Source organism: Notolabrus celidotus, chromosome 15 (genome assembly GCF_009762535.1).
Source record: "Notolabrus celidotus isolate fNotCel1 chromosome 15, fNotCel1.pri, whole genome shotgun sequence".
NCBI classification, from domain to species: Eukaryota; Metazoa; Chordata; class Actinopteri; order Labriformes; family Labridae; genus Notolabrus; species Notolabrus celidotus.
This window is the reverse complement of record NC_048286.1, coordinates 15,104,675-15,126,928: the sequence shown is the minus strand read 5'-3', so window position 1 is coordinate 15,126,928 and position 22,254 is coordinate 15,104,675. Positions and strand designations below refer to the sequence as shown.

At 38.9% G+C, this 22,254-nt stretch overlaps 1 protein-coding gene across 2 annotated transcripts; it reads right to left on the bottom strand.

Annotated features, from left to right (window-relative positions):
• Positions 1–572: 572 nt before the first annotated feature.
• On the bottom strand, positions 573–12,296 carry mylk4a (myosin light chain kinase family, member 4a). 2 transcript variants are annotated; one of them, XM_034703440.1, is made up of 15 exons: positions 11,373–12,296; positions 8,738–8,899; positions 8,178–8,274; positions 7,632–8,043; positions 6,651–6,982; positions 5,184–5,289; positions 4,606–4,699; positions 4,147–4,256; positions 3,888–4,029; positions 3,715–3,785; positions 3,495–3,623; positions 3,266–3,418; positions 3,061–3,139; positions 2,269–2,323; positions 573–2,021 (listed from the first exon to the last, which is right to left on the bottom strand). In XM_034703440.1, the coding sequence occupies exons 1-14, from the start codon at positions 11,901–11,903 to the stop codon at positions 2,270–2,272; spliced, it is 2,472 nt and encodes an 823-aa protein (XP_034559331.1). In that variant the 5' UTR covers positions 11,904–12,296; the 3' UTR covers positions 573–2,021; position 2,269. The 2 variants fall into 2 exon arrangements, with proteins under 2 accessions (XP_034559331.1, XP_034559332.1); XM_034703441.1 differs by having other exon boundaries at positions 8,762–8,899.
• Positions 12,297–22,254: the final 9,958 nt, after the last annotated feature.

Sequence of the window (22,254 nt, the reverse complement as noted above, 5' to 3'; positions counted from 1 at the left end):
TCACGTGGCTCCCTCAGATGCTCTTTATTAGGCTCCTGGAATCAGCTGTACTTTAATCTGGTGAAAGAGTGTTTGAGTGTTTAAGGTGTAAAGACCAAGGTAGAGACCGTGAAATTCTCCCCAGATATATAGTTCACAATATCATAACATTGAAAAAAATCATGAAGTCACCTATTTTAGACTAAAAATCAGCATTTGAAGACTATGAATAGACGTGTTTATAATAAAAAAAAAATGCTTAAAGTGTACACAAGTATGTGTATACATGGATAAGTGGTAGATGGACAGTGTTAAAAAGCAATATGCTGTTCCTCATAACCATACCATTTACAATTAACATTTAATCCCAGTATCATTTAAAATAAACCATATTTATGGACAAGTTGCAAGATTTCATCTTAAGTGCTTCATTTCAAAGATGCCAGATTAAGTACGAGTTTTACGTGTTTGGTTACTTACTATCAACCTTGAAGTAAATTCACTAGATATGTTATTAACCCAAATTCTAACTCTTATTTAGCTCTTATCAAAGGAAATAAAAGGAAACACAAGCCTCATTTAAGACACTATTTCATTTTAATGGATGTGTACACACTTCACAAATACATGCTGAATTTGAAACTGTTAAAACTATGTGAGGAGAACTTTTACTAGCACTCTATGTTCAGCATTAGTGTCTGATACATTCATTGTTAAGTTAAAATAAAAACCACAAATATTTAAAACATTCTTTTGACTGAGACAACACAAGGTAGGTGGAGTATTACTAATGGGCCTTCACAGAAGGCAAAATAACACTGTTTAGAGGAAAAAGCATCTACAGTAGGATAAATATGCAGCTAGACAGATGTGACAGCTCAAGTATACAGTACAATAAAAAAACAGGTTAAAAAAAGTTATTCCTCAGTTTATGACATTGAGGCTATAATGGCTAACAAACATAAAAAGGTAGAGACATGCATCAAAGAAATAAACTAATAGACTTGATAAGACATTAACTGAGTGGGTGAACTGTTGGTTAGGAAGTAAAAATGTGTTTTCTACATGAACATCTGGACAAAGAAGAATAAGAGAGGAGGTATGATAAAAATGTGGTAACTTTGTGTATGATCTATGTCAAAATAAATACAATTATAAAGTGCACTTCCTACAGCCCATGACACTGACTATATAAATTCCTGTCCATACACACATTACAAACCCAGCTGCTTTATGGAGTCCATCACCCAAGATAACAGACAATGTGATTTTTAATCTACTGTTTGGTATTTTTACAATTTATGGAAAAAAAGGTATTGTAAGAGAGATAAAACAGAGGATAAAACAGACATATGATAGGGACCATGATGTATTCTTCACACAGAAATAGTTGAGGTATGTTTCTATCAGTCTATCATCAACAAAATGAGAACAGCAGTAAAAGATTATGGCCCAGTGAATCTCATTTGAGATGAACGACTGGCTCGATGAGTAAATATTTCGACATGAAGTAGGTAGATATTTAAAAACAAAGGTGCAAAACAATCAAGCTCTTACAGTATATGAGGAAAAACATGAATTCCAAAGAAGCTAGGTCACATTATGACGTTAGCACCAGTTTGATGAATTTCCATACACAATGGGGGGAAGGAAAAACAAAAAGGTTTACAGAGGGTAATGGGAACGATGATACTCCAGACAGATTTCTTCCACACTGTTTCAACAGTAACTGAACATTAGAGGTTTCCCAACATTTCTTGCTGGATTGGTAATGTCATACAATGTTTGTATTACTGTAGTCAGCCTCCGTTTCTGTCGCATAACATTTATTAACTGAATACCCCAACTGATTGAGGCTCTTTTATCTGTACACAGTTCAGCATATTCCTTCAATAACAGAACACAGTGTATCACAAGAAAAGGTTCAGAGTATCCAGAGTCTCATTCCCATGTCACCTCCAGGTGCAGTGACTTAACACTGGGTTATTTACATGGACAGGAGGGTTGGTCCAATCGGCCACAGCTGGAGCCTCATCGTAGTCCTAAGAAAAGAAAATGTGATGATTCACTCTCAGGAGACTACAGTTTCTGTTCACATGTTGTAACATGTTGTTGTAACAGGCAGATGCTGACCGCTCTTTTTCTCCACAAAATTTGAGACATGCTTCCCCCTTGTGGATGTTTTATAAGAAGCATGGTACTCTGGTATCTTATTTGAGAATTTTTTCAAAAAGCAACAAAATGAATAAACTTTTTCTTGTATTGAAAAATAAAAGATAAAAGACCAACCTCAGCTATCAGTGGTGGGCACACACGATGATCGCCGTGACCTACACATAGTTTTCTATGAAACAAAGCAAAAACACATTAAAAGCAGCTCATAGAAACACATCATATATATTTTTTACATTAGGTTTTCTTTTTTAATTCACTTCATTCCTTTCATTCCTGTTATTTTATTGTATAAATACACAAAATCACAACAGACCCACTGCCCCCCCCTCTGGTCTGAACACACTTTTAACATCAGGGCACAGATACAGAAAGCACAGGATGCTGTTAAAGGATGCATCACATCCTTTGTCCCACACAGCATTCAGCTGCTGAACAAGCTTTGATACATACACTTCACTTTATTGAAGTTGGCACTTGATATTCCTCATAATAAATCAATTTTAATTACTTTTTAATAAGTGTGTTTCATGTTTATTATGTGCTATCTTGTATGGCTATTAATGTCTTTGTCATTTATGTGTTTTTTATGCTTTTAGGGGAGCTAATTCCCCTGTGAGCAATACAAGTTTAATTCACTCATACTTTAAAGTAGTTTTCAATCACTTGCAGAAATATTTGGAAAGTACATGAAATGCTCATATATGAGCTTCAGAAAGTATGCAACACATTTTCCTGGTATGGTTACAATGAAATTAGACTGAATTTTGGACCTGTTCAAGATTTTAGGGAATTAACTGTCCATCTAATTTTTTAATCTGTGAAGACTGGTGTACACTTACCCTTTCTTGAACCAATAAGTTACTTTATTTAGTGCAATATTTATAAAGGTTATAGCTGTGTACCTACCTTTGTATACAAGCAATGATGAAGGGCTGTGTCAGACAGCCAAGGATGTCTCAAGGCCTCAGATGCCCCCATTCTCCAACTGATGACAAAAACAGCCACACATGAATATCACTCAGTTAATAATATCATCAATATGTCAAAAAAATACTTCTCTGTTAACCCCATCTCACAAACATACAGGAAAACAGCGTGAGGGGATGAATACCTTTTATTCACCACCAGTAGTTTGGTGATGAAGTCTTTGGCTTCTTCAGATGTATCCATAAACTCCTGCTCCTCAAAGTTCCACTTACAGGCCAGGATGTTATTCAGAGTCTCGTTTTCATCGTCACCAAGGAACGGGCAGAGGCTGCTCAGACTGACAGGAAGAGACAGACACGGTCATCAACACTGCTTAATGTTCTTTGTGTGTGCATGTATGTGTGTTTGCTTACAGCATGTAGGTGATGACTCCGAGGCTCCACATGTCTGTGTTGAACGACACAAAGTCATAGTTGATGACTTCTGGCGCCAGAAACTCTGGGGTGCCAAAATTAACTCGCAGTTTCTCCCGCGGCTTATATCTATATGAGAATATAGTGGAAATTCATACTGTTGATGATTACAGCAGTGAATAACAGTGTCAACAATCTAGAAGCAAGTAAGTGGACTTACATCCTAGCAAGACCAAAGTCGATGATTTTGATCTTACTTGTGACTCTGTTCACACATAGAATGTTTTCTGGCTGAAATTATTAATGACACAAAGAATAATAAAAACAGACTGATTAGAATTACAGAATGTATTCATATTTAAACAGATATAAGAGACCTTGTTAGTTTGTCACCTTTAAGTCCAGGTGCAAGATGTACATTTTGTGCATGTGCTGCAGGCCCTCACAGATCTGCCTGATGAACACCACAGCGTCCAGCTCCATCAAAGTGTAGTTCTCATCAATGATCCTGTCAAACAGCTCCCCTCCTCCAACACTAAAGTGAGAGACAAATGGACAGAGTACACCAATTTGAAGAACGGTGACTTTAGAGCATTTTAACTTTATACTTTGAAAGATAAGTATGTGTTGAATAAAAAGAAGGAGAGCATACTATTCAAGTACGAGGATGATGTCATTCCTCGACTCAAAAGCTGCATAGAGTTGGATCAGGCTGGCATGGTCCAGATTATTCATCACCTGGATCTCATTCTTCACCACCTCCTACCAAAAACACGGACAGACAGACAGATGATGAAGCCGACAAAGGCAGCGGCAGACAGATACAGGCATGCACACACACAGACAAATGAGCAAGCGTGCGCACACATGGACTCGATGAGAGGTGTCAGCTGCTCTCTGCTATGAGACAATGCATCATCTCTTCTAGGTCAAATATTTCTCACCTAGGTGAGAAGTATTCCCTCTGCTCCTGTTCCAAGTGGCCTTGTCATGCAATAGTATGAACTAAAAATTGTTACTGAGCCCCCTGCTTTTTATATCATGAGCTGTGGCTCTCACTGTGGAATCAAATGGGACAAATCTACTCTGATGAATGTGAGGCTGGCTTTACCTTTTCTTTCTGACTCCTGGCTTTGATGACCTTTGCAGCCAAAGTAAGACCAGAGGAGTTTTCGACACATTTGTGCACTTGACCAAAGCGACCCCTGAAAGAGAGGGCAGGGAAATCAGGACAAATCTAGAGTTGCAGAGTCACATCCCTGTTATCTCAAGTAGAACATCTGAGCAGCAGTAATGATGTTTCATGTTTCCATGACAAATCAGAAAGTGATCTTCCCTTAGGAGGAGAAGTTTTACTGTTGGACAGTGTTGTTGCTTAATCTGTTATTTCATTAAATCTGAGCTGCTCTGTGTCTCCTCTTTGAAGACTAGGATTAACACTTAGTGATTAGCTACCAGCTGGCACCAGGGATACAGTTTCACATACCACTCAGGCCTGAGGTAAAAATAACCGCTGTGACTCTGAAGTTATGAACCACTGGAGAGGAGAGGGGGAGGGTTACGCAATTAGGCATTAAGGGAATTGAGAAAGTATTTCTCACTGACTTCGATCAGTCATACATCAACTGTTCATCAATAGCACTCTCTTTTTTTCTCAGTGCATGGAGAATTTTAAAGTGCATTGCTCACCCGCCCAGGACCTCCTGCCAGTTGATGGTGTAGAAGTTGTTGATCTGGCTGGGCTTGGCAGAGACGATGTGGTGATTAAAAGGAGCTGCTGGAGGAGGGCCGGTGTCTAAAGTAGGATGGGAGGGAAGAGAAAAGATATAATCTGTTTTAATAAGTTAACAGGAATGTGAGAACACGGGGGCTTCATTGTTAATCAGCTACAGGGAGGCTTTTCAATGGGTACACAGCTGCTATAATCGAGTTAGCACATCGTGTATTAACTTGCTATGATAAACATCGACCAGGAGCAAGAATTGTCTAAACATTACAGAGGAGCAACTGTGCCTTAGCACAATGCATCTTGTAGTCTGAGTGCCAGATTCCTTCTAGGGCTTTATCTCACCTCACCCTAATGCACTATACCAGCTGAGCACTCTGGCATCCTCAATAGAAACGACAACAAGCATGTAGTGTATAAAATACAAACACTGAAACACTGACGTTGTTTTTTTGCTGTTATATTTGTGATATATATATATTTTAATTCTTTATAAAATACTGATCATAAACAATAAATAGATTGTTATGCATAACTAACATCTCTTAAATATTTTAGTGCTTGGTTCAATGAACATATGTAATGTATTTCATTATGTCAACATTTACAAGTACATGTATATTTACTTTATTTTGATCATTTTTGTACAGCTGGATAGCTTTTATACTTTAAAAACAAGTTTTGTGCATATTCTTAATCTATTTATCACATTTTCCCTGTATGCTCTGTATGCTGACGACATCTAAATTTACATTAATGCTCAATTACATCCATCATATCCTCTATCTTTATTGCATACACTGTAGGGCAAACACAATTTCCTTAACGTGTAAAAAAAATCATAGAAATAAATCTGATCTTGAGTCGGACTTTGATACAGATTCTTAAGATTTTTTTTTCAGTTACTTTTCTGCCACTTTTTTGCCTCTATTGATACGGCAGCTGAGAAGATACAGGTAGCTGAGGAGTAGAGAGCTGGGGAAGATGTGCAGTAAAGGGTTGTAGCTGAGCAACTGCTGCAACAAGCACAAACTGGTAAGTGCTTTCTGTTGGACCAATGACTACATTTTCTGACTTTTGTGAAGTCTTTTAACACTTTATTTGTGCCCTATATCTTGTTCATTATCAGTCAAAACATATACACTAATACTGATGCGTCTTTAATAAGCTAGTATCGACAGATATATCAGACTGGCAAATTTATCTGTCTAACTCTAGCACCAATTCATTTTTACTATAAACATAAATATTTGAATTGAAGCTGCTGTACAGAATTAAAGCCACAGCAGCAGGTTCTTAAACAGGCTCAAACATGTGGAGGTTGTGTTCTTGGCCTGCTCACAGTCGACTTTATAATGATCCAAAAACAATCTGTCTCATAACTACACACATATAAAAGTAATGATTTATGTTGTGGGGTGCAGACTCACCAATAAAGTATCGCTCAACATCATCGTCATCTTCATCGTCCTCCTTCACTGCATCCATACCCTTTCTCTCTCTCTCCAACAATTGCTTCAGGTCAAACTGGATTTCGACTCCTTCTGCCTTAAAGACGGCCCAGCCTTCAGACTCAGGCCTTTGTGCGTCCTCCTCATCGCCCTCCTTTTTCTCCTCTTCCGCAAACTCCACCACCTTGGTGGTCTTGTGTTCCTCCACAACAAAGTGTTCCTCAGTCACAAAGGACTTAGTAGTTTTGATGCTGACCTCTGATATCGTCTCTTTAATCTCAGAAGACGTGGAGGCATTTTGGTTATCATCACTGTTAGAAATAAAGTTGTGCGTTAGGTTTTTGTTCTGTTTCCTTATAACTTGTCTGGCCTTGGAAGCGTTATAATGGAGGTGACTAGATGCACAGTTTAATTTGTCCTGCAAAAGCTTAACTAACACCTAAAAAATGTTTATCACAATATCAATTAAATGACTTGATTGAAATAAATGGAGTGTGCATAAAAGGCCAATGATAACAACAAATAAAAAATACACCATTGCATATTATCTATGTATAAAACAAACTGTCTTGCTTCAGGATTTTTAGGCTCTCTTAACTAACAGATGAACAGACGAACAAGGTTCCTCTGAAATGTTCAATAAAAATATGAGCATTAATGAAGGGATAGAGTATATTTTTAATACTTGGATTTATTGGTCTATACAATATCAGAAAACTGTAAATATTGCCTCTAGGCTTTTCCTAAAGCAGCTAAGTTGCAAAAAAGTATTACAAATGTAATGCCAAAAGGAAAGACAGTCCAGTCTTCATGACATTATATCATTTTTTACACTTGAATGAACTCAAATGAAAAGCCGTTTTTCAAAAAAGCTGCTGACATGTTTTGTCAATCATCTTATGAATTAATCGATCTATTAATAAAAATAGTAAATTCTTAAATAATGAGATTGTTTCGTACCTTGAAGCAGCCGGCTCTTTTTCCTGCTCTGGGACAGCAGGAAGTTCTGCAGCTTTGTCTTCTTCCTCAGGAGCAGAAACTTCATCCTTCTTTTCCTCTTGTTCAGTAAGCTTCTCTTCCTCTTTCTCCTCAAGCTTTGGCTGTTCTGTATCCGGTTCCACCTCTTCTTCCTCCTCTTCCTCTGTAAATACCTCCTCAGCCTGATCTTCCTCAGCCACAGTCACTTTGGCATCTTTGAGATCCACCAGGATACCGGTTGCAGGGGCATCAAGTTGTTGATCTTTGGGGGAAACTCCAGCCTCCAGGTCCAGTAATCCAGGGCTTAGCTGCTGACCTGATTTCTCCTTATTCTCTTGGTTTAATTTCTGCACCTCTTCGAGAAGTAATGCCTGCTTCTTCAGGGAGAAGTTTTCTATAAAATGTCCAAAGAGAACAAGTTTTAAATCTTTTAGGACCCTGTTAAATATTTATCAACGCTCTCAGATATAGATACAGGAACATCACATATTCACTAAATAAATTGTCTATCTTCTTTTGAATGTGCACCTGCTGTGTCTGGTGGCTTCATCTTCGTTTGAGTTTTCAATCCCTTTGGGCTCATACAGGGCTTATCTGTCCCATCTTTACCTTTGTGGTCCTTGAGCTGGAAAAATACAAATAAAAACTGAAAACAGAAATCTCCACAGCACGTAAACAGTAGATTTTGACATTATTAATCCTCAGGGGTACTTCACATTTTTTTGTTTTGTAAAATTTGAAGTAGCCCTGAGGGTTAAATAAATTAAAATGTAATATTATTCTTCACTAAAACTTGGTTATCAGTTTTGTTAAAAATCAGCAGTTCAGCTTGGTTATATCGGGACTATTTAGTGCACCTAAGCATAACTAGAAGCGAACAATGGTTCTTTCTCTTTTTCTAGCAGAAATCTCACAATAGTTAGTTTTATCTGGTCAAGAAAATTTTAAAATAATATTCACAGTACAGAAAGCATTTTAGGATAAATCATGAAGAACAAGGTGCCAGCCTGAAGCAAGAAAAGCAAAAGCACACATAAGTGTTAAACATGTATTATCAATAATAAGAAGACTGATTCCTGAATACGTACAGTCCACAAGCATATTAAACCTACAAAGTTTCCACATTTGCGAGAGGCGAGGAAATGCTTTGGTCCACGGAGCTTTATCTTGTGAGCAGGCTGAGGAGAACTGGACTCACATGCAGGAATTATCTCCTGACTCCCTTTACTGGCTTTATTAGAGGTAGGTTTCTAGTGAAAAGACAAGATGGCAATGCTTAGTAGGGTTACAAAAATGCACACAAAATGAAAGAAAAAGTCACATTAAGACATGTCAAATGTCAGACACAATACAACAATAGAATCATGATTAAAGAAGCACTTCAACAAAGAGACAGCAACAGATTGGTTGGATGAAGTTAGGGTCATAATTCAATCAGAGCACACAATATGGAATCAGAAATCAGATTAATAATTCAATGGAATCACACTAACAGGATGGTTTGATGAAGTTAGAGTCACATGTAATGGACAAAACATGACAAATGAATCAAAAGAATTCATTCAATGAAAAAATAAAGGAGAGAATGATGAAAGAAAGGCAAAATAGAGCACCTTTTTTCCAGCTTATATATTAACACATTTATTGCCTGTCTTCATGCGCAGACTGACTTATATGATGGCATGCCTTTGATTATTCACAGCAGATGGATAGACAGCAGCAGGGCAGTGAATTTATAGCTTATCACTTGTCGCACTCAGCCATGGAATGCAATGCAGACCCCCCCCTGAGCGGAAAATATTACAAGCGACCGTAGGCTGTTGTTCAAATTTCTCAGCTGAGGAAACTCACTAAACACTCTGTGATCAGGTTGACATGGAAAAACCTGTCTTGAACCCGGGGGGTTCTCACATTCGTCCTCTGAACGTTGTCGTGAGGTAAACAGCACAGGGGATATTTCCAGTGCAGTGTTTCCCCGGTGACAGCTGTATTTACTGAGGTTCAACCCTCTGATTGGGTGACTGAAGGAAGCGTGAGGAGGCCATAGTAACAGGTACTACATGTTAGATATCTCACACCTCTGGAGGTGAAGGAAGTGAGGAAGGGCAGCCAATTGACAGGTGCTCGGACAACCACAGAAACTCCCTGAAATGTGAGTCAGTCATGAGCCATCAGGTTGCCACGTGGTCATTAATCACCAGAATATAATCTAGCTACAACACAGGGATCAAAAACGTTTTAATTGGCTTGAGTTCAAAAAGTCACATCTTAACCTAACATACAAATGAGCACAAAAAACAGACTACGCAGTGTACATAATATTTCCACAAGTGTGCAATGAACATCTTGTTGCATGATGTCAGAGGCACTTAAGTGAGTCTGCACTTTGTGTTTGGTGACAGAGGGAAAGCGATGACTCTTACCTCTGAATGCGACAGGAGAGTGGTGGCAACATGTTTCAGATCTGTAAGTGCAGCACTTAATGACCTTTTATAGAGTCATGGTCTATCTTATGGTTGCATAATAAAGCCAAGATAACTCTGATAGAAGCACAAGGTGACTTAGATGAGGAGGAAAATAAAAAGGCTTTAGTTTTAAGTTTAAGACCCAAAGATGTGGCACCTGGAGTATGTGTATTATTGCAACCACACTACGTTGATATTCACATCAGTAGTTGGCTTCTTTACTTCTCTGAGGCTCTACCAGGAATTCCTAAAACATTGCATGCTATATTGTTCACAGACATTACTGGAACCATAAATCAAAGATACTGTTGCAGGCTTATTAGCAGGACACCCAATAAAACTTTATGAAGAGCTATTTTGCACTGCAGGATGTTCAGTAATTTGCAAAGAAGCACATGGCAGTGGCTTTGGGTAACAAATACTGTTACCTGTGCTTTCACTTACCAGTCGTGACAGGACTTAAGACTCACAGTGTTCAATGTTTATTGATTAAGGAAGTCACTGACAGATGCAGAGAGGAAGCAGGAGGAATACTGACTCATCACAATTCCTTGAAACCTGACCCCTGCTGAGCTGAAGGGGTTAAAGCCCTTTTAGACCACAAACACTGCAGGCCTGATCCAAAAACAGCATTTCTAAACCAGGCCACTCACATTTCACCCCTGGCCTCACACCGGCTCTCTCGTGCCCCGTCGGGGGTCCCTTCATGCCAAGGAGGCCATATTTCACTCAGGTTGGGTACATATCCAACAAGTATAAATCTGAGTAACATATTTGCTTTTATAGAAGTGATATATCAATTTTGCAGCAGCTTGCATAACACTTTAAAATTAGCTTTCTTAATTACTTTAACTTCAATCAGCACTTGGCAAGTATAAACATGCCAAATCCCAGACACTACCTGTTCCCCCCTACCCTCTATACAGATATTTAAGACACAGGCCAAGTAACATTCACAGGCCAGAGAAGGGTTGGACTGGTCAGCTTTGCCGTCAGGATCATTTTCACATGTTCTGGCAAGAGCAAGGGGATCTCCGCCAGATCTGTGCAACCAAAGTCAAGTTGAACACATTATTCAATAGAAGCAAGACAAGATGTTCCAAGTGATAGAGGGTCAACGAGACCCGGAAACACCTTCAGATCTCAGACTTTAGAATTTCAACCTTCAAAAAGTGAAACTGTTTATTCATTCAACAGTGACAACAAAACCTGCTCTTTGAATGTATAGTATACAGTTTATATTAAACATAGGTCTCACCTTGTCGAGCTTCTTGCCTATTGTTTCTGTAGATGATTTCTTCCTAATGGCTTGCTTGCCTTTATTGTCTTTGGACTTGCTCTTCCGAGCTGCGGGGCCTTTGAACATCAGCTCCATAACCCTGGAGCTCTTCACCGTCTCCCCGATGAAGCTGATCACCTGCTGCATGCTGAGGACCAGCTTTTCCATCCCCTCCAGCTTCTGAGCCTGCTGCTCGGACCGTTGGTTCACCGCCGACATTATAGTGCTCATCTCCTGACAGATCTCCCTCACCTCCCGCCCCATTACCGCCTGGGTCTGGTTCACCATCTTGGGTGGAAGATGGATCTCCTCCTTGTCCACCTTCAGATTCTCCATATCCTTTTCGATGTAGTCAATGTCCTGAGACATGCCATCCAGTCTGTTGAGGACTTTCTCTTGAATGTTGATGAGCTTGTCCATCTTGCTGCTAAGTGACTCAATCCGGTTTTGGACGAGGTCAAAGCCTGAGTTGTCGCCATTTCCTCCTTTGTTCTTTACAGAGGAACTCATGGTTTCCGTTGATTTAAAAATCACGTCAGGACACCAAATCGAGGCAAAAACAGGACCAGTTGTGCCCGTGAAGAAGAAAAGACCTTTTCAATAACCGTAGCCAGCTCTACCCCTCAGTGCTACCAGTTGCTGTGCAAATTAGATAAGGTACAGAGAACCAAAGAAGTGGAACAGAGGTGATTCAAGGTCAAAAATCACTGGTCACAAGCAATCCAAAGGAAGATTTGAAACGTCTATGGCTGTAAACTGAGCTCCTGCAGCGTTCAGAAAACCCTCTCTGTTTCTCTTTATCCCCTGCGCCTGCTTCTCTCCACGCTGGAAATGGTATTAAGAATGTAGTGAGTCGGTGTCCCTAAATGTAAATGGCCAGCCTACGTCAGCAGGGGTCAAGTGTTTGGGGTGGGGGCTTGGCAGTGTTCAGGCTGAGACATTTGAGAGCCTTTAAGTGTTAAGCCCACCTCCGTCACTCGAGTGCTGGCTGTCAAAATGGTCACCGTGCACGTGGCGTCTTCACTGTGTGACAAAGCTCATTCATTTTTACAGGTATTCCTATTCCAATGACATTTACAATAAGTCCTTGTAACAGGTGGGCATGTCTAGTCCACATTCCTGAGGGGACTGCACAGGTGCCCAAAAAAGAAGAAGCAGGGAGGTATGTTTATTTTTCAAAATAAAAGAAAAGAGTATATTAAGATTCAAAAAGTGCAGCTGCTGAATATTCACAGTGTTCAAAAACAGTTTGAAAGTAAAGTCTGAAAGTGTACTGATTATGTGACAGTGCTACATGGGGGTTCTGTCTGTTGACCATTGTGAATGAGAACTATGTCGCAATGCAAATTCCCCCCTTATCTCTTGAATGCCTGTAACATGGACCCAGCGTCAGGGGGAAAGAGGAAGCCTGTGGTTCCTGGCTGAAAGACCCTACAGTAAGATGTCTAGTCCCTCTGCTGAAAGAAGAGATGGCTGACTCAGATGATTTATATGATGACTACTCTTCTGTCAAAAACATACACTGATAACCTTGCTTATGTGAGTAAAGGATCAGTTTTAACTTAGCTCATGTAATATGACCGGAATCCATGTTCCCTATAAATCATGGCAGATATGTATGATTTATTCCAGCAACAGACATGTGTTAATGTTAATTCACGTGGTAAAAACAAATATTTAATCTTCCGCGCAAACACTGTGCCACACTAGAGATTTAATGCTATGCATCTAGGTTCACTAAGGAGAGGTCACTCAAGTTTCTTCTCATCCACAAGTCTCCTAAACTCATTGCTTTCCCGTAAATGTGTGCATAAAGGAGCATCAGAGAAATCCAGCTTCTCTCAAGCAGCCATGAAATACTTCTGAAAACAGAGGCAGGGACTGCAAACTGAGCCACTGTGACCCCAGTCACACTCGCCTCACTCCTTTGGTTCAAGCCAAAACCTAGGCTGTAGGGTGCAGCCACTGAGGAGGGAAGTAAGCAGATAAAGAGGAGTCAATTAGGGTTGAGGGGAAGTAAGGTAAGGAGGAAGACTTATCACTGCACCAGGCTGTACAGTACTATTCTTCTTTTCTCGATAAGAACCAGCTACACAAGGTAAAGCCTTTAAAACCCCCATTACACAAATCATGGCAGATTCACCTAATATGCGCAATGCCCCTGTACTTTTATATTAACCAAGGTTTGCGAGCAGAAGGTTGACCACAGCGGAAAGAACTCTGACGTGGCAGAAACAGATGGGAGAAAAATCAGCCATTAATCATCCACTGAGAGACAGGGACGCTCACACCTGTCTGTGGATTCCAACCGATGACAGACAACTTAGGTCAATTGCTTCATGTCGTGTGTCAATTTGAGGGGCATGGACAGTCAGCTTGCAAATGCAGCGGTGTGCACCGAACACGCTGGATCCTCCCATGCAGTGCCAAAAGTTAGTGTTAACAGCAGAGAAACAAACTGCAATTCCGCAACACAATCTATGTAAACCTGTTACTTTGCAGCGCATTAAGAAGGTCAGCATGCATGACTGTGATTGCATAATCACATTATATGGCTCTCTGCTGAGGGGTGGGGGGGCACTTTAAGGTTATTTAACCCTGCAGGGGATATAAACAGACCTTTGGCCCAGCAGCTTATGACACAAAGCAAATATCGAACGTGTATCACTTACACTTTACAGTGAAACTAGGGCCAAAGAAAGTAACAGCATCATGACTGGTACTTTAAATCCCCTCTCACCTTCTTTGCCAAGCTCAAGCATGTGTACACAGACTGAGCAACTGAGAAACACAGGCCTGTCTACTGGTGTATGATGGAAATGTTGTTAAGTTAATGTGACAGCAAAGTAATTAGCGTATTTGGAGGCAGTTTCAACCGCATGGATGTTCAGAAAGCTCATATTATATGGAATCAAATGTTTCAAGTCCACGTGCGTGTGTCCTGGTCGACCTTGTTGTTTGAACACCAACTAACTGATGCCAACAGTGGAAAAGGTTTAAAGGTAAAATGATATACAGGAGATGCTTTGCGACTTTAAATAGCAAATCTTTCAACTTTTACTTTTAGCCCATGCAGTCTTTTCATGTGAGAGTGTTATATATACGTGCAAGGAAGAGTCTGATTTATTTAACTTCAATATTTGTATTGAAAGGGATGGCACTATTTTTCCCCATAGAGAAATCAAGCAAATCTAGCATCTTTGATATTTGCTAAGTTGTACAGTCAAGCCTGAAGTCTTCAATCCATGACAAAGTGCTAAAACTGCCTGAGGCCAGCTTTAATATAAGATTATATCCCCTAGTTTGATGCCCCAGTATCTGCTAAATGGTCAAATTAGAGGCTTCGGATTGGTACTCTATGTTCCAGTGGGTGAACTCTTGCTTGCTAAGTCCACTTATTTACAGTACTTGCATAAAACGTCTGAACACAGTTATTCTATCTTAAATTACAAAGGACTGCAGAGCCAGTTTGCTGGGGACCTTTTAAGTTGCTCACACACATCTCTTTCTCCTGTTTCCTGTCTCCCTCTGCCTCTTCTGTCTGATATAAACAGGGAAAAGCCAACAAAGATCAGTATTATTGTAAAATATTTGCAGACATGTTTTCAGACAATCAACAAATCACTAAATTGATGACTTGTTGCAGCTTAACTCATCTGTGTATGTGAAAGATTGCTAGATTAGAACTGAACTGCACTGATCAGATGGTCATATTAATGAGAGCATTCAAGATAAAGATGTCCTAATGGCAATGTATACAAACAACTGCTCAAAGTCTTACACATACATTTCATACAACCACAAAAAAGGTAGTTGTTCCTGATGGTTTTGCTTCTGTTGTATATCCGGTTATTTTGTTTGATAGAGCATAATGCAGTTCAAAGTGTAAACATTTTTTGTTTGTAGGCTAACTCCTCTCCGTGAATGATCATTCTTCTGTGAGGTTAAACGGTTGGATAATGCAACATGTAAGGTCCTCTGTGTTAGGCTTTTTGTTTGGCACAGGGACAAGATGAACTGTTAAAAATGGAGCAGCACCTCCTCAGAAGAGAACACAATGTCCTGGGTAGAAGTGGGGCAGTCGATGTGGCTACTGTCCAGTCATCTCTCCAGACCCCACTCACACACGCCACAGCCTGCCAGCGCTAGCTTTACTTTCCCTTGGAAACTTGTGGGCTTAAATGTGTGTGAGAGCCGTGAAACTCAACTCCTCGGGCTAATGTCTGAGACATCACCTCTGTTCTGTCCCCATCATCTCAAGTTTTCTCCTGGCATGTAGACACATTTTGTCACTGTGCTTTGATAGACTATTTGCAGCTTTTATTCTTCTTGTTTTTATAAAGGTCACCCATTGATACATAAGACTGATATACTGACTTATTATATTGAGCCTCAACATGCAGTATTTGCATGCATGCCTGTGTCTTATGAAATGAAATAATTGTACACGTTTTTGTATAAAAGAGAATCCAAATTAAATGAGATTACATATATTACATTATATAGACTTATGCTTTTTAGCATCTGACACACAGAAGAGTTAAATCATTCCGCTTCTTTCAGCTAAAATTAATTTAATCAATCAATCATTCTCATCATGACTTACATAGAGTTTTTCATGCATTTGTTTTGTCCTGTTTGAATTTCTCTAAAGCCCTCTATTCAGGTGTATCTCCAGTTTCTGTTCACTGCCTTCAATTGGTTCAGAATGCTGCAGCTCAACACTTGTTCATGAAAAACAGATCACATAACCTCAATACTGGCCTCCTTGTAATGTTATATTTTTTTAAAATATATTTTTAAAGCTCTACAGGATCCGGCCCCTCAGTATATTGACCTATTGTACCCTCATGAGCCTGTGCACCCTCTCAGATCAGCTGATACGGGTTTGCTGGTTGTACCCAGAGCCGGATTGAGTTATCAGGCTTCCGTCCAGGCTCCCGAACTCTGGAATAATCTGCCTGAAATCTGCCTTTCTAAATCTGTCACTACTTTTAAATCTACCATTCCTTTTTAGAAAGATTTTTATACCTGCGTACATTTTCACTGTTTCTTTTCCTTAATGTATTGTATTGATTGTATTTTAATGATATGTTTTTAAATTTCCAGTTGTTTGTGAAGCACTTTGTAACTTTAACTAAAGTGCTATATAAATAAAGGTTATTATTATTATTGATATTAATATTATCATTATTGTATCATCACTGTTATAATTGTTGCTATTGCTATTATTATTATTATTATTATTAAGTGTAAATGTTTATGTCTGGGCCAATAATTCCCTCAAGGTGTTTTAATTTTGAACAACAGGTGGCAGTGTTGATCTTGTTAAAAGATGAACAGAGAGACTCAAGAGCTTAATCTATAGAAAATTCTCTAAACAGTCCTCCAACATAATTCATTTCCTCATTATAGGGACAAAAAGAAGAGCAAGGGGCAGACACATTTATTTTTGCAAACAAATGTGTTAGCTTTTAAACTGAAAAGTATTGCGTATTAGCTTGATTATAAGGCAAAAATAGCATGCATTTTAATTTTTTTGAGGATTGTAAATACATCATTGATAACAGTCTCCGAAAACAAAATCTCTGGGAAAACAATGGTACATTTTTTAAGTGTTTATTTTGGCTTACTGAAAGTTCAAAACTTAAAAAAGAACAACATTTATACCATGCTTGATGGATAAGATAACCAGTAATCCATGCCATTCAAGGATTTAGAGTCGTTTATTTTTTGTCACTTATCATCATGATTATCAAATTAAAATCAGGTGTTACAGTTATGGTGGTGGTCACAGTGAATAAGCCTATTTTTTAACCTTAAGACTGTTCCAGTAAAGACGATACTTGGATGCTGAATTGACTGGGGCTGCTCATAGTAACATAACCTTACTCAGTACAAGTATTTTACTTTACACAACAGCATTTTAGCAACTTAAGTAAAAAAAAAAGTTATTGCAGTGTCCTTACTTGATGAAGTTGTTCCCCGATGTACTTTTATCATGATGTAAATGTAAGAAGTGCTTTAGATGGGAGGTATTAAGAGCTACTGACAGAATGCAAAGACAGCTTTGTGACATACTGGTCGATGCAAATGTCAGTGTGGCTCTCCCTAATGCCAGGATGGAAACAAGAGATGGTGAGAGGACTTAGCTCTGTCTCTGAGCTGTATACAAATAAATGCAGTTTGTATGTATTCATAGAGATGTGATGTTACGATCATATATGTGTACATCTCATGATAAATAACTATATGTATAAATCAAGCAAGTGGGACTAATATTAAAAATGATAAAATGCTAATGATGCTGAGCAGTGACTCATCTCTGTTGCTTTTGCTCCCACATTCAGTGTAACAGAGATGTCCTAACTATACAGCTTAACTCACTAGATGGCAGCAAAATCAGTATTTTCAAGCTGAGCTCCATCACAGTGAAACATTGCAGTGTTCATTTCAGCCTCCACCACTAGAGCTCACTCTACCTTAGCAAGCATATTCTCCAAACTCTTCGTCATAAACACCAACAACCACTTATCTCATGTTTTATCCCTGCTGCTGCTGTCTTTAACATATAGAAACACACATGCATCTTAACGACCATTCTCATCTTTCACTCTGACACTGGGCTTCACATTACTGCTGAAAGGATTAGCCACCATATGTTGAGCTAAGTAATTAAATCAAAAATGACATTTTGCCGGAGGATTAGATATGCAGTGCTAATGTAAATTCATAATAAACCAGATTATGCACAAATTAAGTGTTTCTTAGAGGCAACACAAAGATGATTTCAATTCAGAAGATAGGTTTCTTGATAAATCAGAAATATAGAAAAAAAATCTATTATTAAAATAATAACAAATGAATTAGACAAATATATGTATTAATTGTATACTAAGTAACATACCAATTACATGAAAATGACTGGCCATAATGTGTTGAAGTGTAATGCAAATTGAATATACTTAACCCATCATTTGCACTGACTTACCAGTTATAGCTATTTTAAAAATAGCAAATAGACAGACAAGAGAAGGTGTTTGTTTGTTTTATGAGGTTTACGTACATAGAGTGCTATCATTAAGCGGAAACTCATCTCCATCACTCCCTACACTTGTTACAAGTGCCTGAGAGCCTGCTCTGAGTGTAATCTGATGCTACAGCACAACACATCAACACCATGCCTCTGCTCTCTTCTGCTCACACGTGTTGTGTTTAACAGAAGTTGTGAGCAGAATGTTACCCAAAGAATTCAGTCTTGTTGTGCATTATTTATGAATAATGTGTTGATGCCTATGGTGAACTACTGCCGCATCAGAGGAAACTAAGAATAACATCAAAAAGATAAAAAGAACAAATACAGCTGTGTCTGGAGCTCATTCTAATAAGAACATGGTCGATGTGTTTTACAAATAACCTCACTGTATTCGCATTGTAACATGCCACTCATTTTACTTGAAATGTGTCTTTAATCTACTGTGATTCATAGATTTGAAATTAAGAGGGAAAACAGTAAAATGAGCATGATGGGCTGATAAATGTGCCGGCCAACACTTAACGACTATCTCCTCCAGCTTATTTGGACATTCCCATGAGAGGACAAGCAGATTATCAGGGGAGGTTATTAAATGCTGGTCTTTCCCCAGCTGCTGTTGTCCCCTCTGAAGACAGGCCAAAAAATGCTGAAAGGATCTATTGTGTATTAGAATCTGATCACGACATTTGCTTTAATTGCCATCGTGAAGCAACCACAGCTATCCAACATTGTAAAAGCAAAAGTTAAGCGAGCTCTGATACAATCCATTTTGTGATAAACTGCAGCATTGATGCTTTACTCACTAAACTAGGATTTTATTGGCATGAATCTGGAAACATGTAACGATGCATAGGTTAAGATTTATACATAGCAATGGCAGCTTTATGAAACTTTTTGTTCTGATTTTACAAATCTTATAGTTTTTAAAGCACATAAAATTATAAATAAAGAGGAGTAAATCATTGTCTTAATCTGTAAAAAATTAAATAAATTATTTGCAAGAAGGGAATTCAGTCAAAAATCTGATTCCTCTGTGTATTATTTCTTACATCCCTTTACAAACTAATCATATGTTAATGCCAATGTTACCAAAAGATGTTTTCTGCTGATATTCCAACTTTTGTAGCAATGTCACTGAGCAGAATGATAAAGTCAGACCTAAATTCCCAAAAGCATCTCATCAAGGTTTTATCAGGTGAAGAAATGTCCTGATACAGCTGAGCTTTTATTCTGTATTCCCTCTGTAGGAATTGGAACAATATACTGAAGTGGAAGTAGATTGCGATACACTCCACATAACAAAAACAATGATAATATGAAAACAAGTTTTAAGAGGTCCATTAAATGCACAATACATAATCCATAGCTTTGCTTAATCAGCAACAACACTGCAACAAGGTTAATATTATAGTTGTGTTTCTTACAGAAAATCAAAATGAGACATATCAGTGTTCCTCAGGTAAGCTTGAGTATAATTCAACTATTCAAACAGCCTTGTAAATACCTTAATGGCAGGTGGAGTGGATGCCCTGTGCCTCGTCCTGTAGCAGAGTAAACCGCACAGCCTGTGCCAGAGGTAAGAGGCGACCGCACACATGCTGTTGACTAGCCAAATGTCCCAGCCTGAGTTCCACATGACTTTAACTTTGCTCCTCATCCTTCCACTCTGGATTTTCTTTTCCTATCTTTAACTACAAAGGACCTCTTGAAGCTTACGGAGAGGAGTCTCAAGTAGTGAGTAAAAGGAGATGACAGTTCCCTGCCGGGGTACAGACCGCCTGAACATTAATACTACACCATCCACCACAGCCTCTGTTAATTCAGTCAACGCCCCGCTCCCATCAGCACATGAAACCAGAGGACGGCCAGTTTGTCCTCATGACAAAAGAGTGACAGGTGCCAGCAGCGGGTGTCTGAGAGACTAACTCTCTCACTTTAACTAATCCTCCCATTCTCACAAAAACAGCAAGACTTTAATTCCCTTCTTAGAAAGTGAGTCTGAATACACTAGGTCACCAGTCAACCGGAAGCAAAATAAGACTGAGCACTGACATTGAAAACTGAGAAAATTGTGACAAGGGCTCCAGTCGCCCTGTCAACACACACACACTTGGATGTGGTGTAAATAAATAGCCTGTGCTATTAAATTACTGCTCCAAATGTCACACAGACTATCACATGGGTGCTTACACTCAACAGTCCCAGTTGAGATGGTTTAACATTCACTCATATTGTTTGAATTACAAATCATAGCCATATGAATGCAAATAAAATAACACACAATCCAAATAAAAAATTAAAGCAGGCATTATGTCAAAGATGACTGACCATATCTCAAAGGACTTTTCAACCCAACCACATAATCTTTATTGTGTATCAACAACGCTCTGGCTGGGATAGCCACATGGCCTAAGAGCCAAGAATGCATCATCTCGCTGGCAGTAGCCAATCACAGTAATGTACGGCATGTCTGGATATCTACCCAGCCACTTCTGGCCTCTCCACAGCCTCTGCCAAATACAATAATGGACTTACTCCTGAATGAGAACTTTGCACTGAGCGCTCAACTGAATCTCTTGGATGCTATGGAGTGGAATAAAAGCAAACCTGGTCTTTGTTTGCTCTCAATCTCTCAGTTTGCTTTTATCACTGCAACTTACATGTGATTTACTCTTTTCCAGATTACATTCTTGACCATTTGGAACATAGGCAGGCTGTTTTATACCATAGTAAATATCATGTTGCTTAATTTAAAATCATCTAAAGGAAAGAAAATTAATAATGTATGGCTTAAAATGTCTTTCAAAACGGTCTGAAGTCATTATCTTTATCGCAAAGGAACAGCAGCAGTGTATTTCCAGCTGCATAGCATTCTTGTTATCCAGGATTGTGACCTTTAACACCCTCTGCTGGTGCTGCTGTAGAATCAAAACAGGGATTTAAAGAAGAATAAATATAAATCAAACTTCCTGACATAGCCTGCGTGTCCTCCATAAATAATTAAAGGGCTGCATTTATACATCTGGTTTAAACTTCATCTCCAAGAAGCACCGCATGGTTTTCACATTCTCCAAGTCTGGGAATAAGGCCACTCTGGTCATGTTTCGCCTGTTGGCACACTGGTGAACTGACTTCAGCTTGGCCATTCTCCCTGAGGGGGACACTTGGCTGTTATAACTTTCCTTCTAGGCACTCTCTCCGTCTTCACAGCCTGGTTGACCTCCCTGGTGTGTTTCTCTTGGCTACAGTCTTTTACCTGAAAGAACAAGAAGAAAGCAGCCTTCTACTATTATGTTTAGTATAGTTTGTCTAACAGAAGTAGCTTAGAATTACTTAAGACTCTCTTTTTTTAACCAAATGGTAAAACACTATCTAACTGCTATTTTTCCACACACTTTACAATGTGTGCAGTGTTTTTTCTAAGTTGTACTACCTTACATCTACAACCACTAAAGACTCCCGTGTCCGATCACATTCATGTGCAATACTTGATTTCCGGTGCAATACCTCATAATCATGTGCAATATTCTAATTTATTCCAGACCATATTTTATTATTATTCATCTGCTAAAAGTTCACTCTGGCTTAGGCTAAGTTAACTTATTTCATGTCTTTAAAAGTACTTATTTACCTTTCTTTGTACAGAGAGTATTTTTATTTTTATTTAGAACTTTTGGATTTGTGTATAGGTTGTATATTTATTGTCCTACTGTCTTGTTGTTAAGTACCAGTGTTCCATTCACCACGTCAAATTCCTTGTGTGTGCGAGCTCACTTGGCAATAAAGCTTTCTTGAATCTTGAATCTTGAATCTTGAATCTAGTTT